Here is a 12,275-nt window from a genome sequence, read left to right on the forward strand (position 1 = left end):
TTTCCTCGGGATCCCAAGAACTAATATTCAGTTGAAATCAGATTTGATAGCCTTCCATTGAAACATGCATTGCATTCATGTTTATTATATTGCATGTTTTGTTATTTATACTGGTATTTATTCTCACCGGAGTTATCCGGCTATTGCTGTGTTTTGTATGTGTGCATGGCAATAGGTGGGGCAGGAGCTGGTCAGACTCGACGTGGATAGCTCAAGATAGAGTTTTAGCCTATGAGGACTCGGGTTTTAAGCAAGAGAACATGTCTTTTGAGTTGTTAAACATGTTAGAACACAAACAACAAACAAGAACCTTTGTATATATGTTTGCGAGTACTCGTTTATAGTTGATGTCGTGTATCCTAGAAGAAGGGCTTAATGTAGTTTACATGTTTATGACTGTGTAGTTGAATAAGAATGCATGTAAATGAGGTTTGAAATTGAGTAAGAGTTGTATATCTCATGTTTACAGCCTTGTAATGTTTAATTCTGAATTTTTAGTACAGGGCACGGACCCCGTGCCAAGGTCCGTACAGGGGTCTGGGTGCACTCTGCCTTGAAATCCATTTTTTTTCAAATTCTGCCTTGGGCACGGACCCATGTCCAGAAGAGGCACGGACCCCGTGCCTTTGGTCCATGCAGGGTCCGGACCAAGGTCCGTGTGTGGTCTGCCCGAAAAAAAAAATTATTCCTTTCGCGACGTGTTTTCGCGTCGCCAAATGTTAGGTTTTGCGTCGCCAAATGTCTTGTATTATTTATTTGATTATTAAACAGATTAATATTCAGATTGAATATTTTTAGTTATTAATTGCCCTGTAAGATTAGATTAGCACCCGAGGTCCCCACAATATTAATACCCATATTCTGCATCATTGTCATTATTGTTTTAGGTGTTGGGGTGGAACATCTTTGATACTACAGCAGCACTCGCTTGCGATGTCTTTTACGTCTGTCAGCAAGATCATAAGTGTGTGTATTGTAATACTTTCGAATGGAGAATCGGGTCGAATTCCTTTTTTTTTTTAAATCGTACTCTCCAGCTGCATTTATCACTTACACATTTGATTGATTAAAGTGATTTAGTTGATTTCACAACATCAAATTCAAAAGTGGCACTAATGGCAAGTTCGGACAATACATTTTAACCTCTTCCTTGGTATCAAATTCTTGACCAATTGCTAACTTTGATCCATATGTGAAACAGCATCCGTTGTCACCAACAAGCAACATATTTTGTTCATCCTCAATAGGCTCAGGTTCATCATATTGTCTTGGCAAATCTGTCGGAGTGGCTTCATTGCTATATTTTGCAACCATGTCGTCATTGACTTAATCATTTACTTCTTGCATGCTAGATGCATCGTCTAGGATAAAAACCCGATCAAAATATCCATCATGCAACTCTTTATCATTATGATCAACTAACATATCACATGATAATCTTCCATCATTCACATCAACAAATCTATCTTTGATGCTCTCAAACCTTGCAGCATATACAATCATATCAATTTAAACATCAATATTTTTCGATAACTCTGCATGAAGCACAGACCTATTCTGTGAATCACCAAAACATAAATATGTCTTTACACCTACTGCATTATTAATATAAATAGGACGATGCAACCCCATACAAATGGCAAATAACTTAATGTCATTTTCGATTCATCTCTATTCAATCCCAAAACTTTACTTATCAAATTCACCACTTCTTCACATGAACAATTATCCTCATCCACAGTGATTGCTGCCCATTTAGAATTGGATCCCGGACACCACTTACAAATGCTTTGTTCATCTATTCTCCACTCACCATCAAATTCAAATATAATATTGGTAAATTTCATTACCTGTATAAAACACAATAAAATAATCAAAAGCATATTGTTGGAATCGATCAACAAAAAACAAAAGTGTGTATCTGAAAAAAGTTTTTAAAAAGAAATATTACATGAAAGGCGACCGATACTACATATGAGGCGAAAGACACTACGTTTTCAGCAGCCACAATTACGTTCACGGCGACCGATATGATGTTTACTTATAATACATATTCCAAAATATGTTATGTAAAACTAGAAAATAGAGTGGCAAACCAGATGATTAAACTAAATAAACTCACTTTCAAATGGGTGAAATCCGCTTCTTGCTATCCGATGCAGGTAGAAAAAAGAGAAATTTATCAGCCTTGGTTGGTCACTCTGCAACATAAAAATTTTCCCACATAAAAATGGGTAGAAAAGGCGCGAGGAAGAGAGTGGGAATAAAGTGAAATAAAAATTGCAGAGAAAACGTGGTATATGACCCGACCAACCAATTTTCATTATTATTTTGTTTTTGAGAAAATTAATTATGTGAAAATGTAAAAAGAAGGTTATTTACCAAAATAAAAAAATTTAAGGTCATTAATCAAATTAGCATTCCAACACAGAGGTTATAAACGAACCAATTTCTTCAATAAATCAAGCCAAATGATCCCAAAATATATCTGTGAATAAAAGAAAACATGTGAGATGGGCTAAGTCACTCCGACGCTCAAGTCAGTATAGAATTCAATAGAAAAATGTATGAAAATTGCTAGGTATGAAAAACGTGTAAAAAGTGTGTAAAAGGCGTATGTAAGAAGTGTAGAAAAATATGGGAGGCGTGTGAAAGCGTGTAAAAACATATGAGAGGCATCTAAAAAAGGGTAAAAATATAATACTTAATAAGGGTTAAAGACCCCTTATTTATAGAATGAGACTTTCAGTCCATATAAAATTTTAATGTATAAAGCAACTAGATCCATACATATCCATGCAATATATGATATATCTCTAAAATATATGATAGAATTTTTATCATATCATCAATACTACCTCCCGAAAAAAAGTGACGACGAGTGAACTGAGGAGAAACTTTGAAGTTGTTGACTTTATATTTTAGAGCATGTAAGACAAAATTATGGTTGCATGTAATTTCCTTTGAGCGTTCATGACGGAATGAGCTTACTGAGATGTGCCGAATGATGTGGCTCTTAATAAGTATTCGGGTCAAAATACCGAAACCAACAAAAACTGGGCATAAGACGGAGTCCAAAAAAATACCGATTGCCAAAAAAGTCAATAGAGATCCCAACAGAAATATAGTATGATATGATGATGATCCAAGCCATTTGAAAGCCTATCTCAAATAAATATATGTAGATGAAAATCTGGTTAAAACCGAGCTCAAATAAAGAGCCGTAGAGAATAACTGGTATTGTATGTTCCAAGTTAAATGGACTTTAAGTGTCGAGCTGATCGGGATTTTTGGGGGGCCACGACTGGTCGTGGAATTATATGGTGCCGATCTGGTCGGGATTTTGAGATAAATACGAGTGGTGTGGGTGTATATCATGCCAAACGGATCGAGATTTTGAGACAACTACGAGTTGTGGATTTACGTGATAACCACGAATTGCGTGGATTTATAAGGTGTCGAGCTGGTCGTGCTTTAGATACAACCACGATTTGTGGATTTACGTGATAACCACGAATTTCCAGGATTTACAAGGTGCCGAGCTGGTCGAACTTTTGAGACAACCACGAGTTGTGGATTTACGTGACAACCACGAATTGTGTGGATTTACAAGGTGCCGACCTGGTCGTACTTTTGAGACAACCACGAGTAGTAGATTTGCGTGATAACCACGAATTGCGTAGATTTACAAGGTTCCGAGCTGGTCGGGCTTTTGAGACAACCACGAGTTGTGGATTTACGTGATGACCACAAATTGCGTGGATTTACAAGGTAGCGAACGGATCGGGCTTTTGAGAGTATCGAGCTGTAGATTGGGGCCTTACTACGAGATTGCACACCTGATGATGTAAAATAGGGCCTTACAGCGAGATTGCATGCCTAATGACGTAAAATATATAGGGTCTTACTGCGAGATTGCATGTCCAATATCTGTAAAAAGACTCAAACAAAAATATAAGGCAATTGAAGTCCAATACAATATCAGATTAATTACACACGTGGCCTCAAATAAAAAATTTATCTTGAGATATCGCAAATCCGATATTGATCAATTTCTAAGCATATGAACTGAGGAGGAACTTTGAAGTGGTTGACTTTATATTTTAGAACATGTAAGACAAAATTCTGGTCTCTTGTAATTTTCTTTGAACGTTCATGACGGAGTGAGCTTACTGAGATGTGCCGAATGATGTGGCTCTTAATAAGTATTCGGGTCAAAATACCGAAACCAACAAAAACTAGACATAAGACGGAGTCCAAGAAAATACCGATTGCCACAAAAAGTCAATAGAGATCCCAACAGAAATATAGTCTGATATGATGATGATCCAATCCATTTGAAAGTCAATCTCAAATAAATATATGTAGATGAAAATATGGTTAGAACCGAGATCAAATAAAGAGTCGTAGAGAATAACTACTATTGTATGTGCCAAGTTAAATGGACTTTAAGTGCCGAGCTAATCGGGATTTTTGGGGGGCCACGACTGGTCGTGAAATTATATGGTGCCGAGCTGGTCGGGCTTTTGAGATAAATACGAGTGGAGTGGTTTTATATCGTGCCGAACGGATCGAGATTTTGAGAAAACCACAAGTTGTGAATTTACGTGATAACAACGAATTGCGTGGATTTACAAGGTGTCGAGCTAGTCGTGCTTTAGAGACAATCACGATTTGTGGATTTACGTGATAACCACAAATTGCGTGGATTTACAAGGTGCCGAGTTGGTCGGACTTTTGAGAAAACCACGAGTTGTGGATTTACGTGGCAACCACGAATTGTGTGGATTTACAAGGTGCCGAGCTGGTCGTACTTTTGAGACAACCACGAGTTGTATATTTTCGTGATAACCACGAATTGCGTGGATTTACAAGGTTTCGAGCTGGTCGGGCTTTTGAGACAACCACGAGTTGTGAATTTACGTGATGACCATGAATTGCGTGGATTTACAAGGTAGCGAACAGATCGGGCTTTTGAGAGTATCGAGCTGTAGATTGAGGCCTTACTGCAAGATTGCACACCTGATAACGTAAAATAGAGCCTTACAGCAAGATTGGAAATGTGTTGCAACAAGAATAGTATGCCAAAAATAAAAACACTAGAAAACTTATCTTTATTTCTCGAGTCGCCAAATAGGCTTGATTAGGTTATCACAAGGTGTTAAGCTAAGGTGCCCGACAATAAAAGTGCCATGAGTTGAGTCTAAGCAAGGTTCATTTAAGAGGCCGAAAAGCACAAGACATGCGTGTGGTGGTCAACGTTGCCCATAATGGAAAAACCAACCAAGTGAGTCGTGCAATAAAGAAGCATACTAAAATATGAGTACTGCAAGCATGTGAGATGACATCGGCATGCAACACATAAAATAATAATACTCATAATAACAAATGGAAAGAGAAAACCCCTTGAAGGTAATAGGGTTGGTGGAGAGTGAACGGTGATGGGGGTGCACATCCTAGGAAAGGTCAGATATATGTTACATGAACTTGAACAACGTAATTTTACCGGTCGTCAAAATCTTGCTTCAAAGCAGAACATGCTGAGTAACATGTGTAACCGACAAAAATATATTAGTTTGGGCAAGAAAATATAGTAAAGTAATTGGTTAGTAAAAATTATGTGAACTAACATTTCAATGGCTAAGGCACTAGCAATCGAATGAGAATAAGAACTAATTTTCAAGATGACATGTTACTAACATAAAATAACATGAAAATCAAAAGTCTTGAATCCGCCTAAAAGCCTACTGTCTGTGGCATTCTGAACTTTTATCAAATTTAGTACCAAAGGGAATTAAGAGATCTCATGCTTTGATAAGGTCGTACCAATAACCAAGAGCATATATGAAAATAAAAATTTCAACAGAACCATCTCACTCCTTGATCGAATGCAGTAAAGGAAAACATGTAGCTTCTCTGATTAAATCGAGAGCATTTATCGAGTAATTTACATTTGAGTTTAGGCAACTCAAAAAATCCACGAGGCCGTGATCTTATCTAGACCTCCTCAAACAATATTAATATCGAACTTTGGTAGCTCTTCATGATAGATTTCCACACATGTGAAAAATGACATGTAATAACAAGCAGTATGATACTATTTTAGAACAAAAATTTTAGGCAATTGCTTGGATAGATTTAGCACATAAAGCACCGATAAATATAGAGTGGGTGACCAATCAATGCTTTGAAGTTCAAGATCAATGCTTTGAAGTTCAAGTAAAACAAAACAAGTGAAGCCAATAAGAAATTAAAATATTTGAGTGCAAGTGTGATGTGGCTTTCGTAGGCAAAACCTCATTTTCACAAAAGCAATTCTACTTCTCGTTAAGCCACAAAGCCATGTATATATGACAATCGAAACTACATCAGTGATGGTCTGCATTGGAATTGGAATTTTTATCCAGCTATATACATATATATATATATATATATATATATATATATATATATATATATATATATAAACACACACATATGCTCCAACATACAATCAATCAAGACAATGAAGAGAACGTGCGTACATTGTTCCCTTTTCAAAGAATAATTCACTACTCAAACCTGGTTCAGGAATTTTATAGGCAACATGCCTGCACGAAGTGATGGAGAGAAGCGGTAGGAGCTCCACGAGTGACTGGGGTGATCCATTAGCGAAGACAACTTTATCTTCGATTCCCGGTTTCGCGCGCATGGATAATTCAAGTTTTACTTTAATTTTCGAAGACTCAGGCGGCGTAAAGGGCGGTGATCGGTGTATTACTGAAGGAAAACGTGTAGGATAGATCTACAATGGTTGGCTTGCACCAGTTTTACGTGCATCCAGTTAATCGAACAGAAGACCCAAGACAATTCCGATTGCGAGACCCGCGACTTTCCTCGGCGAAATATTGAAGATAGAAGCGACATTGATGGGGCTTTTTGGTCTGAGAGATGCGCCTGTGAGTTGGCTACGCGGTGGTAGGTCGGACTTGGCCCGGCGGTGGCTGCAGGCGGCGGTTCAAAGTGACTTTCATGTGGTGGTCTTGGTGACGGCATGTTTCATGGTAATATTTTTTAGATATGCGGTAACCTTCTTTTTTATTTTTTTCTCCTTCCTTTGACATATCTCCAACAATTTTTTAGTTGGCAAGCGAGATGGGTGCTCAGTAGCAGAGACGACCAACCAAATTGATCGTGTTCTCCGATTTCTCATCGAGGCCGTTTTTTTTTCTTTACTCGTCGTAGAAAATAATCATGAGTTTCAATTTTGTTCCCATTTATGGCGCCAATTAATGTATTCAAAAATTTCACATCAAATAAGTTAACTCGAACTGGTAATCAACGAATTAATTTTTTCAATAAACGAAGACGAATGATCTCAAAATATTTCTATGTATCAAAGAAAACATGTGGGATGACTTCGTCCAAAGACGAAATTACTCCGATTTTTCAAGTCAATATATGATTTAATAAAAAAAATGTATGAAAATTGGAAGGTTTGAAAAACGTGAAAAAAGTGTGTAAAAGGCGTATGTAAGACGTATAGAAAAACATGGGAGGCGTGTGAAAGAGTGTAAAAAAGCGTGTAAAAGAGGGTAAAAACATCATATTTTAATAAGAGTTAGAGACCCTTATTTATAGAAAAATAGTGTCATATAAAATTTTAATGTATAAAACAATTAAATTCATGTATATCCATTGAATATATGATATATATTTAAAATATAAATAAATATATGATAGGTTTTTATCATATCATAAGTTACTCTGCAACAAGTAAAAATTTTCCCATAAAAAAGGTAGAAAATGCACGAGGAAGAGGGTGGGAAGAAAGTGAAAAAAACAATTGCCGAGAAAACGTGGTATATGACCCGACCAAATTTTCCCAATTTTCATTATTATTATTTTTTTGAGGGAATTAATTATGTGAAAATGTAAAAGAAAGGTTATTTATAAAAAATAAAAGATTTGGTCAAATTAGCATTCCAACGCGGAGGTAATAAAACTAAATGCCCTACAAGAAAGATGATAGTGAAGATAATGGGGTTGCTGGAGAGCGCAGCGACGCCGTATGTGGGGATGGTGCTGGCCACAACTGCTCAGGTGGGCCTAATTGTAATCAGCAAGAAGGCCATGGCCACTGGGATGACTACCTTCACTTTTGTAGCCTATTCCAATGCTCTTGCTTCCCTTATACTCCTCCCTCTGTCTCTCATCATTCACAGGTACCATCAATTGATTGGTGGGTTTGTTTAGATTTGGCTATGGTTTTTTTCATGACTCTATGATTTGCAGGTCTTCCAACAGGCCTCTGCTTACTGCCTGGCTCATTTGTGGCTTTTTTATGTTGGGAGTTTTTGGGTATGTTTCTTGATACCGTTGCTTAATTTGAAGAGTTGCTAAGACTCTCTTCTTTTTCTTTTTGTCTTTTGAATGGAAAGTACATTGGAAAAGGAGTTCTGTCTTTGGTTTATTATCTTTCACTTTGCAGATGCTCGGCGCAGCTGACTGGCTATTCTGGAATTAATTTGACTAATGCTTCATTTGCATCAGCCATGCTTAATCTCATTCCGGGATTCACCTTTATACTGGCCCTCATTTTCGGGTTTCTTATTCTCATCTTAATTTCAATTGTCGGCCCTTGTTTTTTTTTTGTTTTTTTTTTTGTGCGTGTGTTTAGTGTCCCTTTTTGAACTGGGACTTGTTTGTGGTACTTGGGCAAAGCTGTGTAGATTTATATTTTCGACTGCACTCTTGCTTTCTACCCATACTAATTCAAATGGTAGAAAGATTAACATAGAAGTTTCTCAAATCTTTGTCGCCTTTCCGAATCTTTTTAATTTGGATTTGAGCTGTGGTATTCTCTGTAAATTGTTAATGCAAGTTTAGTACTTCACCTCACATTACCAAATTTATTTCATTTCCAATCTTATCCCTTGAAGGAATGATAATATGTTGAACATGTTATTTTGGTTGACTATCTTAAAGAGATTAACGGAACTTACAGATGATCTCGCAATAAAGGTTATGTCTTCAATTCGTGTCTTCGCATGTTATTTCTTCTTTTACTTTTTGATCACGTGTATGTTTTAACTTGGTGGTTGTTAGGATGGAAAAGCTAGCTTGTAGAAGTTCAAGTTTTATGGCAAAAGCCATTGGAACAGTAGTGTCCATTACTGGTGCCTTTATTGTCACTCTATACAAAGGCCCTCAAATCCTTGCCCCCCTATCATCTTCAGAGTCGAAAAATATGCATCTTCGATCGTCACAATCAAACTGGATAGTTGGAGGAATGTTCCTTGCAGTGGATTGTGCATTGTCTTCTGGCTATATAATCGTACAGGTATTGCTTTATAAAAGATTATAAATAAGTGATTAGATGCCTTTTGTGGAGGTGAAACTTTCTCACCGCGATTGTTGTAGAAACTTGCCTCTGTTTGTGCAGATGAATGTGATAATATAGCAGATTATATAATGGTGTACTGTAGTATTTTGGGCGGATCACCTTCGTGAAGCTAGTAGAACTGTGAAGCAATCGTTAGTAAAAATTAAATGCGCCGAGTTTCCCAACAACTCTCCCTTAGTGACAATCTATGAACTTTTTTTATGCAGGCACTAATTCTTAAGAAATACCCAGCAGAGTTGATTGTGGTCTTCTTCTATTGCTTCTTTGCTTCCATTTTATCTATAGCAGTTTCTCTGATTGTTGATAGAGACCTAAATGCATGGGCATTGCAGCCCAACATCAGATTGATCGCTGTTCTGTACTCGGTACCATTTCTCCGTCTCATTTGAGATCCATATTTTTCATCCCACTCATATCATCAAATGAGCATTAATTTCATGCAGTTTCGTTGAATTTAAGCTGTGGTGTTCATCAATATTAAAGAAATATGATTACTTTCTTAAATGTTATTTTACAAAATGCACCGGTTCCAGTCAATTCTGGTATTGGGTTAACATACTTTTAAAAGGTAGTTTGTTTTTTTGTTTTTTGAAAAAAAAAAAGAAAATACATCAACCTTGCTTTTCTTTTAGGGAGTTTTCGGTTCTGCATTCCAAGTTGGTGTAACCGCATGGTGTCTGGGAAGAAAGGGTCCACTCTTCATTGCTGTGTTTCATCCACTGAGCATTGTAATAGCAGCTGTGATGGGTTTTCTCTTCTTAGGAGATATTTTATATCTTGGAAGGTGAGTATTTTGTGTCTAAGATTTGTAAAAGAAATTTAAAGAAATTTAATGGAAATCATTTGAATCTTGTGCAGTTTAATGGGTTCCATTATTATTGTTGTCGGATTCTACTCCGTGATGTGGGGCAAGACAAAAGAAATCTTGGTGATTCAGAATGGTATAGAAAGAAATTCCGAATCAACCGGTGAAAAAGCTCCCCTTTTGCCGATTAGGGATGATAGCACATAAAATTTCAGTGCTGAAGGCCTTGGATTGCAAATTACAAGCGGTTTGATTCTTTCTCAATGTAAATTTTCTGAAGTTAGAATAAAAACGTCTTCATTTCCTTCCACCATGAGATTGAAGAATTTAGTCACCTTGAATTGAGATGAACTATATTATGGTGAACTCTAGAGCGTGTTAAATGTATACATAAACAAAAAGAAAGCTTAAAATCTTATATAAGGTGGACGGATCTTTGATGATAAGCAACTGTAGGCGAAGATTCTGCATTTACATCATGTGGTTTTTTGTAATTGTTAGCTGGATCCATTGTAGAATGAGATCCTCGTCATCCTAAATATGGTGAATGGAAAAATAATTCTGTTGTAATTTGATTTCGATTATTTCCAGTCACTTCTTTGATTCATATTGTTCATGATTGTGCATATCTTGGGAAGTTAAAGATGAGAATCATGAAATAGATACATGTTTCCTTGGTCAGAACTACTTACCATTGCAACAAAATGTTTCTTCGCGAGACAAATAGAAACATTTTCATTAAAAATACCGAATTAGACGGCCAAGTACAACGTATTAAATGTCAAGCTCAAGACAATACAAGTTCTTTCTTCTTCTGCTATTGTATACAGTGTGCAACAAATATCAATGCGCAGATAAGTTGTGCAGTACTCGCCTGTTGCCTCAAGGAGTTGGTCACACGGGCATTCTTGATCGAGGAGAGGAAGGAAGCTAAGGTTCTTGCGCATAAGATCCCAAATGCTTCTTTGATGTCAACAAGGTAAGTGTCACCTGCTTTAGTATACATGCTGAATGGGAGCTTCACCAATAATTATGCCATGCAGATAGAACTCCCTTCTACATAGAAGATTCGGATACCAAGAGAGGGAGAAGGTATTAGGCGATTTTGGTTTATGTGCTAAAGTTTCGAATAGAAACTTATAGATTGGAACTTAGTAGCCTATGATAAGAAATTTTATGGATGGAACAACCTCAGGTGTAGGGAAATGTGATTTTCGCCTCTCCTTAGTGTTCTATAAATTTGAGAATATTTTTTTGCTAAAATTTTAATTGGATGACATTTGATTTCACCGTGCATACTGAAATCTTTCCACACTCGGTCGGTTTATGCTACACCAGGAATAGGACTCTCTGTTTTATTTATTGTATAAGATGTTCATGCGAACATCTCACTTCAACACAAAAGTGAGGTTTATCGGTATTTTTTTTATTTTGCGATCAAATGTTCGCACAAACGTCTTAAATTGCAAATTTTAAAACTCTTCATGTTAAATCACATGCGAGCATCTCAATGCAAATTTCAACAATCTACATGCTGAATCATCAATGGAAAGTACATATGGAATAAATTTGCATATCCATAGAAATATACAAACTTTTGTGTGAACATCTCACTTGCAAATTTTCACACTCTACATGCTGAATCACGCGCGAGCGTCTCAATGCAAATTTCCACACTCTACATGCTGAATCATAAATGAAAAGGACATATGGAATAAATTTCCATAACCATAGAAACATACAAACTTAGACTTGCTACTGGATTGATTAAATTCAAGTTACTTTTACAAGTTACATTCCAAAGTGACAGATTACCACAAGTAATACTACTACTACTACTACATGTATCCCCTCAAGACATGACTTTTGCACTCTTACCTAGTGACAAACTAGAAAAGCAATTGATCTCCTCCGGCCCCGCTGCCATCATGGAAGTAGAGACAGCGACGCTGCTACGCGCGTGGCAGAGCTGACGTAGCTTAGTGGGGACGTAGCTTAGTGGGGACGTACCAAATGGAGAGGCGAGGATGAGCGTCGAAGATGGCATCAATATCCCAGCGCTGCCTCGCAGCTATGGCCACCAAA

At 37.0% G+C, this 12,275-nt stretch overlaps 1 protein-coding gene and 1 long non-coding RNA gene across 3 annotated transcripts; one reads left to right on the top strand and one right to left on the bottom strand.

The window, feature by feature from the left end:
* Positions 1-1,533: 1,533 nt before the first annotated feature.
* On the bottom strand, positions 1,534-6,354 carry LOC140879873 (uncharacterized). The gene is made up of 3 exons (XR_012149541.1): positions 2,383-6,354; positions 2,123-2,201; positions 1,534-1,850 (listed from the first exon to the last, which is right to left on the bottom strand). It is a non-coding gene; the product is annotated as an uncharacterized lncRNA (long non-coding RNA).
* Positions 6,355-7,951: 1,597 nt separating this feature from the next.
* Positions 7,952-11,453, top strand: LOC140879872 (WAT1-related protein At3g28050-like). 2 transcript variants are annotated; one of them, XR_012149540.1, is made up of 8 exons: positions 7,952-8,204; positions 8,275-8,340; positions 8,471-8,584; positions 9,088-9,322; positions 9,592-9,750; positions 10,018-10,169; positions 10,244-11,169; positions 11,234-11,453. XR_012149540.1 is itself a non-coding variant. In XM_073283820.1 (7 exons), the coding sequence occupies exons 1-7, from the start codon at positions 8,005-8,007 to the stop codon at positions 10,395-10,397; spliced, it is 1,080 nt and encodes a 359-aa protein (XP_073139921.1). In that variant the 5' UTR covers positions 7,952-8,004; the 3' UTR covers positions 10,398-11,453. The 2 variants fall into 2 exon arrangements, 1 of the variants encoding a protein (XP_073139921.1); XM_073283820.1 differs by having other exon boundaries at positions 10,244-11,453.
* Positions 11,454-12,275: the final 822 nt, after the last annotated feature.

Source organism: Henckelia pumila, chromosome 2 (genome assembly GCF_033568475.1).
Source record: "Henckelia pumila isolate YLH828 chromosome 2, ASM3356847v2, whole genome shotgun sequence".
Lineage (NCBI taxonomy): Eukaryota > Viridiplantae > Streptophyta > Magnoliopsida > Lamiales > Gesneriaceae > Henckelia > Henckelia pumila.